Genomic DNA, 20,984 nt, shown 5'->3' with positions numbered 1-20,984 from the left:
AGAGGGGCAAGATGGACTTTGACTTTCTAATTAGGGTAAAGCAAAGTACCCTAAAAAGAAGGGTACCAGCCGAAATAGGGAGACCCCATTATTGAAGAATTTCTGAATTGTGTTTTGAGAGAAGTACACAGAGAAAAGGGAGGACGAAAAACAGAGAAAGGAGTACCAAAAAGAGGAGAAGAAGGCAGACGCACTGAGGGGGACTTGAGCTCACCAACTCATATCTCTCTAATCTTTCCCTCTCATTTTGTATTAATTTTCTATCTAGTTTCTCTGCTCAAACTCTATGGAAACTCTACTTACTGGTTATGTTTTTGTAATTTCAGTCATGAACTAAGCTTTTGAGGATTTGGGTGGTTATGAACCCTTTGTATGAAGTAATATTTTGAATGCATGGTTAGAGTAATTATATCATTGTTCAATTAAATGTGCTGGAATGTTGATTTAATGTTATGTACTGGCCATATTTAACATTTATTAAGCTGGATCTAACTTGGAAAAGTAAAACCCAGCTGAACCCATTTAATTGATGCAAGAACTTGCCTAGTTTTAGGTAATTTTGAGTAGTGGAATAGGAATATTTTGCTGCCTTGTATAACTGGAGATTTGGTGTTTGTTGGATTGTTTATAACCTGATTTAATGCAGTAATGTGTTGAGGGGGTTATAGATAATATACTGTAAGTTTTGGGAAAAACTTGCTGGGCATTTATGAAATCTGTTAACTCTGATATAATTGCTGAACCATTGCTGTAACAACTGGAACGAAGCAGAGGGGAATTAACCACCCAGATTCATTTTCTCACATCTGAAATTTACGCAGAATTACTTCATTTGGTCTCTAATTTTTTTTCGTTTAATTAAATTTGAATATTTACATTTAATTCCAAAATTAATCACTCAATTATTCTCTTGAATGGGTTACTTGATTTTAAATTGTTTTTAGTTGATATTGCGTTTATTTAGTTTAAAAGTCCCTGTGGAGACGAACTTTGATACTTTATCACTGTATCACTTGTTTGTGACTGTGTATACTTGTGCATATTTTAATCGTTAGAATTTTCACAACAAGTTTTTGGCGCCGTTGCCGGGGACTTTAAAATTAAATTATGTTTGATCAACTATTTGACAATTTATTTTGGTTGTTTTTAACCTTGTTGGTTCGGGTTATGCAATCTCAGGTACCTACAGTGTATGAACCAGCAAGAAGACTGTGAACTTGCTCCTATTGACCCCGAGATTGAACGTACTTTCAGAAAAAGGAGAAAGGCTCAAAAGGCTAACAGCCGAGGCACTATGGCTGAGCATGTTGATGAAGAAGGGGATGGCCAGCAAGTTACTAATCCCATTGTTTTGGCAGATGACAGAGCCAGAGCAATACGGGAATACGCTGCCCCCATGTTTAATGAGCTAAATCCAGGCATTGTGAGGCCAGAAATACAAGCAGCTCAATTCGAGCTCAAGCCAGTGATGTTTCAAATGCTCCAAACCGTGGGGCAGTTCAGCAGGATGCCAACGGAGGATCCTCATCTCCACCTCCGTTCATTTTTGGAAGTGAGCGATTCCTTTAAGCTTCAAGGAGTGAGTGAGGAAGCATTAAGGCTAAAGCTATTTCCATTCTCATTAAGAGACCGAGCTAGATCATGGCTCAACACTTTGCCTCCTGATTCCGTCACAAATTGGAATGATCTTGCTGAAAAGTTTCTGCGCAAATACTTCCCTCCCACCAGAAATGCAAAGTTCAGAAGCGAAATTATGTCTTTTCAGCAGCTTGAAGACGAGTCCACTAGTGATGCGTGGGAAAGATTTAAAGAGCTTTTGAGAAAATGTCCACACCACGGTATCCCACATTGTATACAAATGGAGACATTCTACAATGGTCTCAATGCAGCCTCTCGGATGGTATTAGACGCTTCAGCCAATAGAGCCATTCTTTCCAAGTCTTACAACGAAGCATTTGAGATTTTGGAAAGGATAGCCAGTAATAATTATCAATGGTCAAACACTAGAGCTCCTACAAGTAGAAAGGTGGCGGGAGTTCTTGAAGTAGATGCATTAACTGCTTTGACAGCCCAAATGGCCTCCATGACTAATATTGTAACGCCCCAACCCCTGGGACCGTTACGGTGTGCCTTGTAAACAGTGCTAAACTCGCTAATCGAGTCATTTGGCCAAAATCGCGAACTAAGTATGATTAGCGGTTTAGGGATTAAAAACTTTGGTAAGGATATAACGTCTCACTAGAACATTTAATATATACATTGGGATCCCAAAAATATAAATTTCAGAGTTTATTACATAAAACATTTACAACAGGCCGTTCTAAGCGGCAAAACAGGGTTCAACCCTAGTTCCACTTTAAACCTCGGCCGTGGCGGTCGAGCAGCTGCATATGTACACATCATCACCTAAGCTCTTCAACTCAAGGATGGTCCAGCTTCCTCTTGCCTTTACCTGCACCACATAGCACCCGTGAGCCGAAGCCCAGCAAGAAAACATAACACTTTTCATAAACATTATCAAATGATTATCATTATAATCACACTGAATATAAAGCTTTCAAACCAATGGGTGAACATCACATGATTCTAGCGGGAGAGTGGCTGTTAGGTAAGCCACTAGCCTCCAAGCTCTCTTTTCTAGCGGGAGATTGGCTGTTAGGTAAGCCACTAGCCTCCAAGCTCTGTTTTTGTTCATCGACCCTCAGGGTCGGTCAGGCATTAATGCTCCTTGAGTCATTCAATTCTAGTAGTCGATTAGATCTAATCACTGTTGGCTTGCGTGATTCACGCTAAGGCCGTTCTGACAAATAAGTCAGCGCTACCTGACCTGTGTCCAGTGTCACTGCCGAACCTGACTAATGAGTCACAGCTTCACAGTTGTCACTAACACTTTTGTCGATTCTGACTGAAGAGTCAGTGCATCGTGACTAGTGCCCAGCACCACTGCCGAACCTGACTAATGAGTCACAGCTTCATAGTTGGTACTTGCACCTTTGCCAAATCTGACTAATTAGTCAGTGCAATGCTATCAATATGTATCCTATGCCAATTATCCGAGAATAGGGCATTTAGCATGCTTACTAAACAGTTGCTAGCATAATCATGATCATGCACAAACTCAGAGACTCAAGCTCTGGCTAATCTCATATTCATCATTCAAGGCATGCCCTAATCACATGTTTCTCGTGCATCACATGCATCACACTTAATCACCCAACATGCCTCAACATTAATCATATGCAAATGGGCAAGATCGCCAAGCATTCACCATGCTATCAATGTTTACATTTAAACATCCAACATGCATCAATCATAGTCATGCATGTCACACACGGGGTGCAGTTTTCTTACCTTTGGTTCGAGCGAGAATTAATAAAAGAAACGACCTTCGAGAACAATCAGCTTTTAATCCTTTAGCGGTCACCTAGTCATAACCAAACATATAGGGTACCATTAATAAAATGAATAATAAAATGTTCCCAAACCAAAACCTAACCTCAGGGACCTCAAATACTACTCAACCGGGTAGTAGGTTCAACCCCGAGGCCTAAGGCTTGAATCCCCAAGCTAAAAACCCCATTCTGGCAAAAATGACCTTAAGGGCCGCAACCCTCCTTGGCCATGCCACGACCCGCCCCCCAGACAGAGGCACCCAAACCCAGTTTACACCAAGGGCCGCAACTCTCCCTGGCCATGCTGCGACGCAACCCCCAGTTCAGCCAAAACCCCTGTTTTTCTTCCCCTACGATTTCTCTTGGAACCAATCCATCAAACCCAGTTAAAACACCACTCAAACCTCAAATACAATCCTTAAACTTGTTCTATATCACACCCTTAGCAAAACCCAAGACAAACCCCAATTAAAACCTCCATCAATTCCAACAACCCTCCATAAAAACACAAGCTGAAAACTAGTATCAAAACAGAGTATGCACCAGAAATTAATGCTAGAAACTTACCTCCAACACAATTTGAATCCTTCCCAACGGCTGTACCCAAGCTAAACCTTCCCAAGCTTGACTCCCTAGCTTGCTTCCTCAAGATAGGCTCTCAAAACTCAAAGAAAAGGGTGAAGGAAGACTTGTACGGGAAGGAAGGGAGAAGGAGAGGATAGGCTCTGTTTCTGTTCTGTTTTCCACAGCTTTCCTCTGTTATATATATCCAAAACCCAAAATGACCAAAATACCCTTAAGCCAACAAAAGCCTCTAAACCATTTCAATGGTAAAATTGGTACTTTCCGCCTATCCCGTTAATCATAATTAACGCTTCCCGATTCCCACTAATCTCCATATTCTCAAATACCAATAAATCACACCCCATTACCCTTTCATTCCCGGTAATGCTCTAATCATTAATATCACCCCGAGCCCCGAACTTAAGCCCGTTATGACTAGACCGAACACTTACATCTCATGATCGTCTCATGTCGAAAAGCTCGAACCAATCCACATACAATGTGGTAAAATTATAATTAATCTCAACCATGCACCCAAAATATACAATTACGCCCACAGTGGCCAAATTGCCAAAATGCCCTTGCATTTAAAATATGAGCCCATATGCATGCATTCACCTTCATATAATAATATAATTCACATAGACATGCATATAATCAGTAAATATCATAATAAATCAATTATGGCCCTCCCGACCTCCTAATCAAGGTCCTAAACCTTATTAGGAAATTTGGGGCATTACAAATACTCTGAAAAATATGAGTTTGGGGAACAACATTCAGCCAGCTGCTGCCATTCAAACTGGAGACATTTCCTATGTATATTGTGGAGATGGGCACATGTTTGACAATTGCCCTTCTAACCCAGCAGCAGTTTGTTATGTGGGAAACCAGAATTTTAACCGAAATAGTGGCCCGTACTCAAATTCGTATAACCCAGCTTGGAGGCAACATCCGAATCTGTCTTGGGGGGGTCAAGGAGCAAGTTCCAGCAACACACCAGCACCAGTAAAGCAAGCTTATCCACCAGGTTTTTCTCAGCAGCCACGGGCTCCACAACCGCAACACCCTCAAGGCTCCCAATCTAATTCTTTGGAGAGTTTAATGAGGGATTATATGGCCAAGAATGATGCAATGATACAGAGTCAGGCAGCATCTCTTCGAAACCTTGAAATGCAGCTGGGGCAATTGGCCAATGAATTAAAAAATAGGCCGCAAGGTTCTTTACCTAGTGACACGGAGAATCCAAGGAGGGATGGGAAGGAACATTGCAAGGCTATCAATCTAAGGAATGGAAAATTTCAGGAAAATTCTGAGGAGAAAATAAAGGGTAGTGGGGAGCCCACTTCAATCCAAACTGAAGGAGAATCGAGTAACAAAAATGCTCAGGAAGTTACTGAAACTGGCCCAGTTGCTACAGCAAAGGGTCAGCAATCTGTTTCAGTAAATTCTGGACCTAAACCGCCCCTTCCATTTCCTCAGAGATTTCGGAAACAACAACACGATGGTCAATTCAGGAAGTTTCTGGATGTGTTGAAACAGCTGCATATTAACATCCCCTTGGTCGAAGCACCAGAGCAAATGCCAAATTATGTTAAGTTCTTAAAGGATATCTTGACGAAGAAAAGGAGATTGGGGGAGTTTGAGACTGTAGCTCTTACAGAGGGTTGCAGTGCTATGTTGAAAAATAAGATCCCTCCTAAGTTGAAAGACCCTGGAAGTTTTACGATTTCGTGTTCTATTGGAGGTCGGGATGTTGGAAGAGCATTATGTGATTTGGGCGCGAGCATTAACCTCATGCCAATGTCTATCTTTAAGAAGCTGGGTATTGGTGAAGCACGACCTACGACTGTTACATTGCAGCTTGCCGATAGATCCATGGCTCATCCCGAGGGCAAAATAAAGGATGTTCTAGTACAAGTTGATAAGTTTATTTTTCCGGCCGACTTTATCATCCTAGACTATGAAGCGGATAGAGGAGTGCCCATTATATTGGGTTGGCCATTTCTTGCTACGGGGCGTACTCTCATTGATGTGAAAAATGGGGAACTTACTATGCGAGTTAATGACCAGCAAGTCACTTTTAGTGTGTTCAAAGCAATGAAGTTTCCTGATGAAGTTGAAGAGTGTTCAAGAATTGATGTGATTGACACTCTAGTAGCTGAAAGACTTACCAAAAGTGTGGAAAAAGCTGCAATGGGCACTCAGATTTTTGAAGACTTTGAGGATTCTAGTAGTGAGGAAGAGCAGATAATTACTTGGGTGGATTCTTATAAACCAGCGAAAAAATTCAACACAATTTTTGAGGCTTTGAATCTGCCAGAAAAGCACTTCCAGCCACCAAAACCGTCTGTTGAAGAGCCACCCCAGCTAGAGTTAAAGCCGCTGCCCAGCCACTTGAAGTATGTGTACTTAGGTGAAAATGACACACTGCCTGTAATAATTTCTTCCTGCCTGGAGCCTATTGCTGAAGAGTCATTGCTGAAGTTACTGAAACAGCACAAGAGGGCTATTGGATGGACAATGGCCGATATTCAAGGAATTAGTCCAGCGCTGTGTATGCACAAGATATTACTGGAATCTGATTGTACTCACTCTGTAGAGCAGCAAAGGAGATTGAATCCCGTGATGAAGGATGTGGTTAGAAAAGAGGTCATCAAGTGGCTTGATTATGGCATAGTTTACCCGATTTCCGATAGCTCTTGGGTTAGTCCCGTCCAATGTGTTCCTAAGAAGGGAGGTGTCACGGTGGTAACAAATGACAGTAATGAACTTATTCCTACTCGCACAGTTACTGGGTGGCGTGTCTGGATGGATTATAGAAAATTGAATAAAGCCACAAGAAAGGACCATTTCCCTTTGCCTTTCATTGACCAAATGTTGGATCGCTTGGCGGGTAAGGAGTTTTTCTGTTTTCTTAACAGTTATTCTGGGTATAATTAGATATCTATCGCACCAGAAGACCAAGAGAAAACTACATTCACCTGCCCATACGGAACATTTTCTTTTAGGAGGATGCCCTTCGGGTTGTGTAACGCACCAGCCACATTTCAGAGGTGCATGATGGCCATTTTCTCGGATATGGCAGAGAATATTTTGGAAATTTTCATGGACGATTTTTCTGTTTATGGGGATTCGTTTGAAGGCTGTTTGGAGAACTTAGAGAAGGTGTTAAAAAGATGTGAAGAAACCCATTTAGTGCTGAACTGGGAAAAATGCCATTTCATGGTACAAGAGGGCATTGTATTGGGTCACAAGGTGTCTAGAAAGGGGATAGAAGTTGACAAAGCCAAACTGGAAGTTATTGAGAAATTGCCAGCCCCTACCACAGTTAAAGGCATAAGAAGTTTCCTTGGACATGCGGGTTTTTACAAACGCTTTATTAAAGACTTTTCTAAGGTATCTAAACCTTTGTGTAGCTTGTTGGAGAAAAATAGGCCATTTGAGTTTACTACTGAGTGTAAAGAGGCATTTTTAAGATTGAAGACAGCTCTTATTACAGCCCCAGTGATTGTAGCACCTGACTGGTCGTTACCCTTTGAACTCATGTGTGACGCCAGCGATTTCGCCATTGGAGCTGTTCTTGGGCAGCAGAAAAACAAGATCTTTCACTCTATTTATTATGCAAGCAAAACGCTGGTTGATGCCCAAATTAACTACACTACTACTGAAAAGGAGCTGCTGGCTGTAGTTTTTGCCTTTGAAAAATTCAGATCATATCTTGTGGGGACCAAAGTCATTGTGTATACTGAACATTCTGCAATCAAGTATTTGATAGCCAAGAAGGACTCTAAACCGAGGCTAATACGTTGGGTTTTGTTGCTGCAAGAGTTCGATTTGGAAATCCGAGACAGAAAAGGGACAGAAAATCAAGTGGCGGACCACTTATCAAGGCTGGAAACTAACACTCACAGCAGCAATTTAGAGGCAGAATTACAAATTCAAGACTCATTTCCTGATGAACAGCTGGTGGTTGTGGAGAAAGAACAGGTACCATAGTACGCCGATGTTGTGAATTATTTAGTAAGTGGAGTACAGCCTCCTGACTTCAACAAACAGCAACTGAAAAAGTTTCTTCATGACATCAGATTTTATTACTGGGATGAACCGTACCTTTACAAGCAGTGCCCCGACCAGATAATGAGGCGTTGTGTGCCTGAAAATGAAGTGTCCAGCATCTTAGAGCACTGCCATTCAGCCCCATATGGTGGCCATTTTGGTGGACAGCGGACAACAGCTAAAGTATTCCAATCCGGTTATTATTGGCCATCCATTTTTAAAGACGCTCATGAGTTCGCTAAGAAGTGTGACCGCTGTCAGCGTGTAGGCAACATTTCAGCAAGGAATGAGATGCCGTTGAACTGTATTTTGGAGGTGGAACTATTTGACGTCTGGGGAATCGATTTCATGGGGCCATTCCCACAGTCCTTTGGGAACTTATACATTCTGGTGGCTGTTGACTACGTGTCGAAATGGGTAGAAGCAGTGGCTAGCCCCACAAATGATGCTAAGGTAGTGATGAAGTTTCTGCATAAGCATGTGTTTACAAGGTTTGGGACTCCAAGGGCTTTGATCAGTGATGAGGGAACCCACTTTGTAAACAAAATATTGGCTGCCTTGCTAGCCAAATACAGCGTCAAACGCAAGATAGCCACAACCTATCACCCCCAGACTAACGGGCAAGAAGAAATTTTGAATAGAGAGATAAAGGGGATCCTAGAAAAGGTGGTGAACCCAAGCCGCAAGGACTAGTCACAGCGGCTAGATGATGCGCTTTGGGAATACAGGACAACTTTTAAGACTCCTCTAGGCATGTCACCTTATCGCTTAGTGTAATGCCCCAAATTTCCTAATAAGGTTTAGAACCTTGATTAGGAGGCCGGGAGGGCCATAATTGATTTATTATGCTATTTAATGATAATATGCATGTTTAGGTGTATTAAATATGCATGTGAACCCATTTGTGATTAATTGGGTGATTTTCATATTTTGGCCATTTCGGGCAATTTTGGCATATATGTGAAATGGGCGTGGTGCTTTGTTATTATTTGGTTATGCCAGGGCTACCCAGCACAAGACGGTCCTAGGAGGTAAGTTAGTGGGAAAGTCACAACGGGATTTAAGCTTGACTCGGAGTAAGTCAAGGGGTATTTAGAGCATTACCGGGTTATTGGGTAATGGGAATTAATATTTGGTGATAAATTGGGAGTTAGTAAGATCAGGGGGAAATTCTGGAAGTTTTGACTATAATGTCCCCGGGGGTGTTTTTGGGACCCCAAGCGTTAGGTTTTATTGGAAGCTACTTAAGCTTGAAGTAACCTTTTAAGAAAATAAAAAGAACGTTCTGTACGTTCTCTCTCCCTAAAAGTTCCCTTTTCGTTTCCCGATCGCATTTTCGAAGGTATCTTGAGTTCTAGGACTTGGAATCAAGCAAGGATTGAGACATAGCAATCCTAAGGAGAATTAGAAGCTTATTAGCCGGAGGATTTAATTGGAAACAACTCAATCGGAGGTAATTCAAGTTTAAGTTTTAAGTTTTTAAAAGTTTTTAAGCTTGAATTGGATTTTGTGAATTGTTGAGTTTTTAGTTTGTTTGAGCTTCAGGTTTTGGTGGTTTTAGACCATTGAGAAGTTTGGGAACTTTGATTTAATGATTGGGAAATGTTTGGATGGGTTTTTGGAAGGTTTTAAAATGAAAAAAACGAAGAAAAGTGGCTGGTGCAAGGTTGGGCCGCGGCCCTAGCTTGAAGAAGATGGAGGAGGCTCTGCCAGGGGGGCGGGCCGCGGCATGGCCATGTAGGGCCGCGGCCCTTAAGGGAAAAAATACTAAATGGTGGTTTTTGTGATGGGAACTTAGCTCTAAGGGCCCGGGATCGATCCTACTACTTAGTTGAGTGGGATTCGATGTCTCGGAGGCTTGGGTTGGGTTTGGAAGTATTTATTTACTCATTTTGATGAGGTTTTATATTATGGTTGTGACTAGGTTATCACTAGAGGCTTGGAGTCGGGATCGTTCTTGTGGCTCATTTGTTGGTAACCTGTGCTTGGACCCAAGGTAAGAAAACTGCACCCCATTTGTGACATGCATGGTTATGTTTGATGCATGTTGGATGTTGAAATGTAAACATTGATAGCATAATGAATGCTTGGCAATCTTGCCCATTTTCATATGATTATTATTGAGGCATGCTGGTTGGTTAAATGTGATGCATGTGATGCATGAGAAACATGTGATTAGGGCATGCCATGAATGATGAATATGAGATTGGTCAGAGCTTGAGTCTCTGTGTTTGTGCATGATTATAATTATGCTAGCAACTGTTTAGTAAGCATGCTGAGTGCCCTATTCTTGGATAATTGGCATATGATACATATTGATAGCATTGCTTACTTGTGCATGGCACTGACTTATTAGTTAGGTTTGGCAAAGGTGCTAGTATCAACTGTGAAGCTGTGACTTATTAGTCAGGTTCGGCAGTGGTACTGGGCACTGGCCACATTGTGCTGTCTCATTAGTCATGACAACCCTAGTGAGTAGTGCAAGCTATGTCGATTGGACCTAATCGACCCTCTGCATTGAATGACTCCAAAAGCATTAATGCAGGACCGACCTCAAGTTCGATGAATATAAACAAGCATTTATCTAGCCAAAGGCTAGTCATGTAGAGCCATTGCAGGAAATGGGCACTGGGCCCCTAGTGACTTGGTTGTCAGTCACTCAGTATGGTTTACCAGGACCTCAAAGTGATATTCACTCATCTGATCAGAGCTACGGGCTCTGCATGATCATTTTGATCATCATATGCATGGCTTGGGCACTGAGGCCCCAGTGACTTGCTTGTTGGTCACTCAGTATGGTTTACCAGGACCTGTTGAAGGTTAGAGGCTTACCCAACAGCCAGCCTTCCATTTGAATTAGTGACGTGCTTGTCAGTCACTCAGTATGGTTTACCAGAACCTATTGAAGGTTAGAGGCTTACCCAACAAACACCCTTCCACTTGAGTTAGTGATTCGCTTGTCGGTCACTCAGCATGGTTTATCAGAACCTTTAGTGTTACGACACTCATCTGATTAGGATTGACTTGATAGTCCTCCAATCAGAAGGCTAGGTTTTCTTTTCCTGGATACCCCAGCATATGTTTGAATTCATTTGCATGCTGAGTAGAACTATGAATGCTAGGCATGCCAGATATGATTTGATATCATGATATGACTGTTTTTGAGCATATGAGTTTTCTTGCTGGGCTTCGGCTCACGGGTGCTTTGTGGTGCAGGTAAAGGAAAAAGGAAGCTGGACCATCCTTGAGTTGGAGAGCTTAGGTGATGACGTGTACATATGCAGCTGCTCGACCAATACTTGGGCGAGGTTTGAAAGTGGAACTAGGGTTGAACCCTGTTTTGCCGCTTAGAACGGCCTGTTGTAAATATTCTTTTGTAGTAGACTCTAAAATTATATTTTTGGGATCCCAATGTATACAGTAAACGTTCTATTGAGACGTTATATCTTAATCAAAGTTTTTAATCCCTAAACCGCTAATCACACTTAGTTACACGTTTATGGCCAAATGACTCGATTAGCGAGTTTTTCACTGTTTTCAATGTGCACGGTAGCGGTCCTTGGAGTTGGGGCGTTACACTTAGTCTTCGGGAAGGCGTGTCATCTTCCTGTGGAATTAGAACATAAGGCATTTTGGGCATTGAAGAAGTTAAATTTGGATCTTGTAGTTGCTGGAGAAGCAAGAAAACTGCAGCTGAATGAACTGGACGAGATGCGGCTGTTTGCCTACGAAAACACCAAGCTGTATAAAGAGAAAACAAAGAAGTGGCATGATCAAAGAATTAAGGAGCGGGTGTTTGAGAAGAACCAGAAGGTCTTGTTGTTTAATTCCAGGTTGAAACTGTTTCCTGGAAAGCTAAAATCCCGTTGGTCGGATCCCTTCACAGTAACTGAAGTCTACCCTTTTGGAGCTGTTTTAGTTCGAGAAGATCAGTCCGGGAGGGAGTTCAAAGTTAATGGGCAAAGGCTGAAGCACTACTGGGGTGGGGAGGTCGACAGGGAAAAGACCTCCGTCAGTCTGAAGGATGCTTGAAGGAGAAAGACTATGGGTTGCCCTGCATTTCTTGTGTCACACTTGGGCAACCCATGAGTGAAAGAGACAGTTGTAAATAAATAATGTATGTAACTAAGTTTGGGGTGTATTACCCCTTGAAAAAAAAAGCAGAAGGAAATAAAGAAAAAGGACAGCCAGGAGTTGGTAAAACTGGGTCTAGGTTGAGCATAGAAATCTGGGCAGAGGAACTAAGTTTGGGGTGGAGAGTTGCTGCCCAGTTGCTATAGCAACTAGTCAGCAACACTGGGTAGCAAACATTTAGGCTGGGTCCAAAAAGAAATTGACGTTGTTTTCGTATCGGGGTTTTACAAAAGGTCAATTGGTCTGAGAAAAAAATAAAACAAGGACAGCACGTGCTGAAAAAGAAAAAAATGACTTGGGCAATCATTGGGCATGTTCCTTTTAGTCAGACCAATCATTTGGCCTTTCATTCTTTAATTGGCCTTTTGTGGACCCAGCAGGCCGGGCATATTCAAATAGAAAAGGATCCATTTATCCCTTATATTTTATTGGGCTTTATGAGTAAGTCAACTGGGCCCCCCATGTGTAGTCAAACCCATCATTTTCCTCACCAACTCGGTCAGCCCATCAACTTCACATTAGCCCACAAATCTAAAACCCTACCCCACCTTTTCCACCATCATTTTCCTCTTCCCCTTCTCCAAGCCGCCGTAAGCCACCCGTTCGCCTCCTCCGCATCCCGTCGTGAACCAGCGCCCTTGCCACTCTTTTCACCAAACTCCACCTGACACCGACAGCAACCCAAGCCATTTCCCACTTCACCCGTGCCCCCATTTCACACAAATCACCCCGTTCATCCTTTTCCACACGCATCACCAAAGCCCTCGAGCCCTCACCGTCCGCCTAGACCGAGTCCCACAATGCCGAGAATTAAACAGGTGGCGCATAAGGTAAGGGAACCTTTCCATGAAGTCAAGAAGTTTTATTGTCAAACGGCAGAGACAAAGTACCACAATACCGTGGCCACCAGAGATTTTTACATGGAGAGGGGTTTGGTCACCGATGCAGCTGGGATTGATGAGCTACCCGAGTGGGTGCATGCCATGATTCGTGATAGGCACTGGGAGCATTTCTGTGTGCAAACCGAGCCTGCAGTGATGGAGATTGTCCAGGAATTTTATGCCAACTTTCTGTCTCATGAATGGCCAACCGAGGTCATCGTACGGCAGGTCGTGGTACCATTCTCTGCTGCAGTCATTAACAGTCTGTTTGAATTGGAATCAGTTCAGTGCGATTTTACACCTAGCAAAGGGAAAGTGACCGATGATGAATTAGAAGAAGTTATGGCCGTAGTAGCTAAACCCGACTCTGTTTGGGATTCGGATGACCAGGGCAATCTGCATTTTCGGAGGACTGAGCTGGAGCATGATATGAAATGCTTATACTCATTTGTACAAACAACTCTCTGCCCCACATCGCATGATTCCACCGTGAATCGGGATCGTGCATACATGCTCTTTTGCATGCAGAGAGGACTACCTGTTGATGTTGGGACCGTATTGGCCCAAGAGATCTTTGACTGTGCACACCGAGGCAAGGGGAAGCTGTTCTTACCTGCCACAGTCACTGCCCTTTGCCGAGACGCTGGAGTTCCCGTTTGGCCCGAGGAGGGGTTGCTGCATCCAAAGGGGCCCGTAAGTTTTGGCCCTTCCCGAGCTCCCAAGGCAACTCGAGCCTCAACCTTCGCTTCTGCCTCGGCCAGTGACCCCCTCCTGGAGCGTTTTACTCAATTTGAATTGATACAGCAACAAATGCATCAAAGACAAGAGGAGATGTGCGTCCGCATGCAAACCTTCTGGCAATACGAGCAGCAACGAGATGGAATTATGGAGCGCACTTTCAAGAAGCTAACTCCGCGAGTTGTTCCCAAGTTTCCACAATTTCCAAAACAGATTCTCGATCCCTGGACTGCACCATCAACACCAAATCCGGATGTTCCTCAAGAGGACTTCGAGTGAAGGGGGTTCCCTTTCCTATTAGCTATTTTTCGTTTATGTTCTGTGTTATGTTGTTTTAGTTTTTATGTTCTGTTGTTAGTGTTATGTTTCTGTGTTGTCTTGTTGTTGTTTGTGTGTTTTAGTGTGTCATTGAGAGATTTAAAATATATTCCTATGGCCTAGTGTTCTGCTCGATGATGATACTTTCCATTCATTCCATTCATGTTGCTGCCTGGTTTTATATGTTGCCTCTGCTTGTTTAGTTGCTGGATATCATGGATGTTTCCTTTTAGTCTCTCCTCAATAGTATATACTTTAGTTTTCCCACCACACTTTGAATTTTTCCAATGACTACTGCATATGTAATATTAGCATCTAGAATTGGTTAGTGCATTTCCTTGAAGCGAAATCCTAGCTAGACTTCCCCCTTAGAAATGATTTAGGCCATCTTTGGACGCTTGAGCCTTTCTAGCCTTCCTTATACGCATATTTTTCCCTTAGTCACCCAATTTTTGAGCCGCTTAGCCTATTTTTGTGTTCAACCCGTTCATGCATACCCATTACCCCTATAATACACTTTCCATACATGTCCCAACTTAATTGCTCTCACTTGTCAGAAATTGATTTTCATGCTAAGTTTGGGGTGCGTGTGGTGAGTGTAGCTTGTGGCGAGCTAATTCATGATTACCATTTTAGCCACATTGGGGACAATGTTGGGTTGTAAGTTTGGGGTGGGGAATTAGCTCACAAGGCATACCATTATATACTATCAAGCATATTCTCTTGCTATCTATCATATAATTGTATTATAGTGTTATCTTTCTTGTTTTGAATATGTTTAGTAAAAAAAAAAAATAAAAAAAATAAAAACAGAATATATAGTAAATGAAATATCAGAAAAAAGAAAAAGAAAAAGGAAAACAAAGAAAAAGAAAGAAAAAAAAAAGAATGAGATAAGAATAAAAATAGCAAGAGAATTATATTACAACAACATGTCTTTGTGAGTAGAAAACGTTTAGGGAAGTAATTCAAGAGAGATAAATCATGAGGGAGAGGCTCGGTTTTTGACAAGTGAGGTGGTTAGGTTTTAAGCTAGTTAAAAGACATCCTTTACCATACCCTAGCCCAAGCCTTACATTACAAGCTTAGTAAAGTCCTATTGATCAAGGGGATAAGTTTAGACTACATTAGTGGAGAGGAGTGCACTAATCCAACTTATGGAGCTATAATGAATGTCAAAATCAAAGGGTAGTTGTAGAGAAATTCAAAGTTTTGGTGGGATACACTTGTATAAACTATTGATTAGGTGACTTTGGGGAGATATTAATGATATCCAGTGAGCTGAACGTGAGAAGGGCAGCATATAGGGTTAAGGCAGAAGCAATTCACCATTCCATTTAATTCCACTTTTCTGAGAGCAGCATGTTCACTAGGCCATTTTGAATTCTTTGGATCTCTCATCTGTTAAGTTGTGTATTGTATTTTATTTGTTGTGTTTATTTTTGTGTCATCATTACTCGAGGACGAGCAATAGGCTAAGTTTGGGGTGTTGATAACTCTAAGATTTAGAGTTATTTTTATATCTTTAAACTTGATTTTTGAATTAAACAAAAGAGTAATGAGTTTTTATTTCTTGTAATTGTGTTCAATTTAGTGTGTCTGTGTAGTAAGGGACCTTGTGTTTGTATTGTCATATGTTTGAGTGATTTATGCAATTTATTGTATGTGCTAAGCAGGAAAGGAAGCTGAAATAGGTGATCGAGAACTTTGGAGTCAAAAAGGGAACAACAAGTCTGGAAAATGCATGTAGCTGTTCTATCATTGCTGTAACGACTACCACGTAGCAATTGGCAGAGCCCAGGAAGGAAACGTGACTAACTTCCAGCTGGATTTAATGAGACATAATAGGCGCTGAGGTGGCCAGAATTTTGTACAACTAAGTCAGCTGGATGGCATGGCAGAATAGAGGGGCAAGATGGACTTTGACTTTCTAATTAGGGTAAAGCAAAGTACCCTAAAAAAGAAGGGTACCAGCCGAAATAGGGAGACCCCATTATTGAAGAATTTCTGAATTATGTTTTGAGAGAAGTACACAGAGAAAAGGGAGGACGAAAAACAGAGAAAGGAGTACTAAAAAGAGGAGAAGAAGGCAGACGCACAGAGGGGGACTTGAGCTCACCAACTCATATCTCTCTAATCTTTCCCTCTCATTTTGTATTAATTTTCTATCTAGTTTCTCTGCTCAAACTCTATGGAAACTCTACTTACTGGTTATGTCTTTGTAATTTCAGTCATGAACTAAGCTTTTGAGGATTTAGGTGGTTATGAACCCTTTGTATGAAGTAATATTTTGAATGCATGGTTAGAGTAATTATATCATTGTTCAATTAAATGTGTTGGAATGTTGATTTAATGTTATGTACTGGCCATATTTAACATTTATTAAGCTGGATCTAACTTGGAAAAGTAAAACCCAGCTGAACCCATTTAATTGATGCAAGAACTTGCCTAGTTTTAGGTAATTTTGAGTAGTGGAATAGGAATATTTTGCTGCCTTGTATAACTGGAGATTTAGTGTTTGTTGGATTGTTTATAACCTGATTTAATGCAGGAATGTGTTGAGGGGGTTATAGATAATATACTGTAAGTTTTGGGAAAAACTTGCTGGGCATTTATGAAATCTGTTAACTCTGATATAATTGCTGAACCATTGCTGTAACAACTGGAACGAAGCAGAGGGGAATTAACCACCCAGATTCATTTTCTCACATCTGAAATTTACGCAGAATTACTTCATTTGGTCTCTAATTTTTTTTAGTTTAATTAAATTTGAATATTTACATTTAATTCCAGAATTAATCACTCAATTATTCTCTTGAATGGGTTACTTGATTTTAAATTGTTTTTAGTTGATATTGCGTTTATTTAGTTTAAAAGTCCCTGTGAAGACGAACTTTGATACTTTATCACTGTATTACTTGTTTGTGACTGTGTATACTTGCACATATTTTAATCGTTAGAATTTTCACAACACTAACCTTTTCAATAACCTCAATGGTCCCCTAAACTACCTCAGGATCCAGATATAACATCTCATTCATCTCATAAGATGCCCTTTCAATGACTAGATAACTCTCTCTGATTTACCATTAGTCTGTGAGTAATAAACTGTGTTAAATTTCAATTTTATATTCATCATCTTCTGCAACCCTTCCAAAACTTGGAAGTAATAATAGAGTCTTCATCTGATAAGATGGACCTTGAATTTCCATGAAGGAATACTTCATCTCTCACACAAAGATCTGAATAACGATCAGTTGTGTTACTTGTCCTTACTGATAGAAGTGGGCTCACTTTAAATACTGGTCCATAATGACTCCATCCAAATCACGCTGACCCACTATCCTGGGCAGCCTCACCGCAAAACCCATCGCGATGTTTCCCAAAACACCTCAGGAAGAGGAAGACATGAGACAGTATCCCTATGCCTCAGCGGTAGGCAGTCTAATGTACGCTATGTTGTGTACAAGACCTAATATTTGTTATGCAGTAGGGATAGTCAGTCGTTATCAATCCAACCCTGGATTGAGTCATTGGACTGCAGTGAAGAATATTCTCAAGTATCTTAGAAATACTATATATTAAATGCTTGTATATTCAAGTGGAGACCTGAACCCCACTGGTTATACTGATGCTGATTTTCAATCAGACAGAGAAACTCGGAAATCGACTTCTGGATCAGTGTTTACTCTTGGAGGAGGAGCGGTAGTCTGGCGAAGTATTAAACAAACCATCATTGCAAACTCCACCATGGAAGTCGAGTATATAGCGACTTGTGAAGTCGCTAAGGAGGCTGTGTGGCTCAAAAAGTTCTATTCCGATCTGGAAGTAGTGCCAGAAGTGGATAAGCCATTAGTCCTATACTGTGACAACAGTGGGGCAGTAGCTAACTCAAAGGAACCACAGAGTCACAAGAGAGGAAAGCACATTGAGAGGAAGTATCACTTGCTTAGAGAGATAGTTCATCGAGGAGATGTTGCAGTTATAAAGATAGCTTCGGAGCATAATCTTGTAGATCCTTTCACAAAGAATTTATCCATAAAATCTTTGAAGGAGCATGTAAGAAATACGGGAATGAGAGAGATGCCTCATTGCCTTTAGGGGAAGTGGGAGATTGTTGGAATTGTGCCCTGAAAGCATATGTAGTAGACATTGTTTTATGAAGTAAATAAATAAATTGAATTTGTTATGCATATATTTTATGGACTATATTATTCTGTGATAATATTATGTAAATATCAGAAAAATTCCTAAGTTCATATATGTGATCTCAAACACGTATTGGTACGAAAGGATTGTGTTTGAGATAAATGAACTTGAATAGTTCGCAGTAAAATAAAGTTATGGGATCTTTAGATTAATTACTGCAAGTACGGTCTACTAGTATTATGAATACATGTGATCTAGATCCGGATCACTAGTGTAGTAGGACACTTTAGTTGAGGTGCTTTATATATTAGAGAATATATAGAACTGTACCAGATATATTTGTCAATACTTAGTTAAATACCGTTTCGAAGTATTAATTAAATATATCACTGATGATCATATACAAATAGATCTTAATCCTGAAGTTACTATGAACTCCTGTTTATGTTATATGAGTTCTTTGATTTACTCGTTAGGGTCTGTCAGAATGATCAGGCTATAGACTTTTGTTTTGGGAACTCATTAATGTAAATGGCTGGTGACATAGTATACAGATATGGAATCAATGTCTTCTCGCAAGAAATTGAATAATGGTTCTCTTAAGGGTTGACTTTTGGGACTGAAAGGTTATTAAGCTCAAATTCATAATTTAGTTATGATTAACCTTCACTAGTAAAATCAATTGTACTTAAGGAAATAAGAGATAATTAAAAGAATAAAACGGTAATTTTATTCCCGATTAATTATGAACCATTATTAGAGGGTTAATTTGTATGCAATAATTATATCAATGGTTTATCATTATAAAGTACTCAGTAAATGAAATGTCTATAATTACAAGAGTGCAGTCTTATATTTATAGTGGAATAATCATGAGATTAATAAATTAAGATTATTTAATTAAAAAGTTTAATTAATAATCTCAAATTTATTGGAGCTTAGAATTATAGGTCCATAGGTCCCCACAGCGGCTCTATCAACACTATTTAAGGTAAGAGTTTATATGAAGGGAAAAATAGTTTAAAGACATATTTAAAAAGAAATTACAAATTAGTTGTAATCAACAAAATTAATAAATATTTTCGAAATTATAATTTTTGAAATTATATTAAATAATTAAATTAATTTTCGAAATTTAATTAAATAATTAATTAATTGTAATTTTTGAAATTATAATAAATTAAATATTTATATTTGAAATTATTGGATTTAATTAATTGGTATAATTAATTAAATATATTTATTTGAATGAGAGATAATAATCTGATAAGCTCAAATTGAATTTGAATTTAAAAGATTGATATTTGTTCAAATAACTAATTATATTTGATAATTAGTTAACAAGATATTTAATTTAAATTTGAATTCAAATTTGAATTAGTTATGAGGTTGTTAGATTTTTATCTGACAAAGTAGTTTGAATAAATAATTAAATATAAATAGAAAAATTAAATATCCCTAGAAATTAAGGTGGTATACTACCACACAGTCCATGGACTGTGTGTGGCGTGTACTGCATATTTCAGGGATAGATTTTTCAATTTTATTTAATTAATAATTCAAAAAATTAGTTTTTGGATAATTTCATTAATAAGATAATTAATTAATTAAAAGATAAATTGTAAGTTGGTTACATATTTATTTTTTAAATTAAATATTTTCTATTTAAGTAAGACTTATAAAAAAATATACAAGAGACATAATTTTATCTCAGTCATTCGCTCTATGAAAAATAGAACTATATTTTTCAATCTCTCCCTGAAAAGATAAAGAACCAATTTTCAGGCATATTCTCTTGATCTCATGTATTGAGTACATCAAGTAGAATCACAAATAACTATCCTTTATTCTCTAAGTGCCCACACACTTTTTGAGGTGTAGAGAACGCTGTGGAAGATCTTGGTGTGAGCACCTGGGAGCGGCTTGGATAGAAAGATAGTTTTTATTACGAAAAGATAGCAATGACACTTGATAGGCTTCAAGAAGTATGATTTCTATTCCTATCTTGCTTATGATTAATGTATATATATTAATGGATCCGCATATTTAAAGGTAGTTTAAATATGTTACAAAATTTTTGTTGTACACTGGGCCACTCCACCACCATTCCGCTGCGTATTAGGAAACTCGTTCCTAACAGAAGAGACACCCCCAAGGTCTCTTTCCTTTGGATGAGGTGACGTATATGCAAGCCACTTACTTTTGTCAGTACAAGACCAATCTGACGCAAGAGATGGGTCGACTCATCCATGAATTCGCCCATTCTGTCCTTCACTCGGATGAGCTTGATCGCAGTGGGGCTCTGTAGGAGATTTATATTTAGTCTCGCATGCATTTTTACTTGTTTTGATTGCTTTCCTTTACTTTCGAGGATTTAACCATGGGCATGTCCGAATTAGTTAGGTTGAAGCGTCAGAGGGTGTCGGGATCCTCTCAGATAGACCTCTCGGCAGCGTCAACCACGACGTACATGACCCCGGCTATCGCGCCTCTAGCCTCGGTGGCCCCAACAACTCCTCCATTGGTGTTCACCCTGAGGACAGTGGCTCTTGGTGAGGTCATTGACCTCGAGCTTTCCCCCTCAAGACAAGGGATCCTCTTCTAAGAAGGGCGAGGAAATATCTTCAACGACTCTCCTCCGGTCAGGACGTCTCGATTGGTAATCTTCCCAGAGCATTATGACAAGGAAGACTTTAAGGAGAACTACAACGCCCGTATTGACGAGGGCATCAAGGACTTCAAAATCTTT

General features: G+C 40.1%; 1 protein-coding gene and 1 non-coding gene across 2 annotated transcripts; one reads left to right on the top strand and one right to left on the bottom strand.

The window, feature by feature from the left end:
• Nucleotides 1-1,735: 1,735 nt before the first annotated feature.
• LOC133799029 (small nucleolar RNA R71) lies at nucleotides 1,736-1,842 on the bottom strand. The gene has a single exon (XR_009876237.1). It is a non-coding gene; the product is annotated as a small nucleolar RNA R71 (small nucleolar RNA).
• Nucleotides 1,843-11,555: 9,713 nt separating this feature from the next.
• LOC133795712 (uncharacterized) lies at nucleotides 11,556-12,047 on the top strand. The gene has a single exon (XM_062233164.1). The coding sequence runs from the start codon at nucleotides 11,556-11,558 to the stop codon at nucleotides 12,045-12,047; it is 492 nt and encodes a 163-aa protein (XP_062089148.1).
• Nucleotides 12,048-20,984: the final 8,937 nt, after the last annotated feature.

Source organism: Humulus lupulus, chromosome 8 (assembly GCF_963169125.1).
Source record: "Humulus lupulus chromosome 8, drHumLupu1.1, whole genome shotgun sequence".
Lineage (NCBI taxonomy): Eukaryota > Viridiplantae > Streptophyta > Magnoliopsida > Rosales > Cannabaceae > Humulus > Humulus lupulus.
This window is presented reverse-complemented; position numbering and strand designations above follow the sequence as displayed.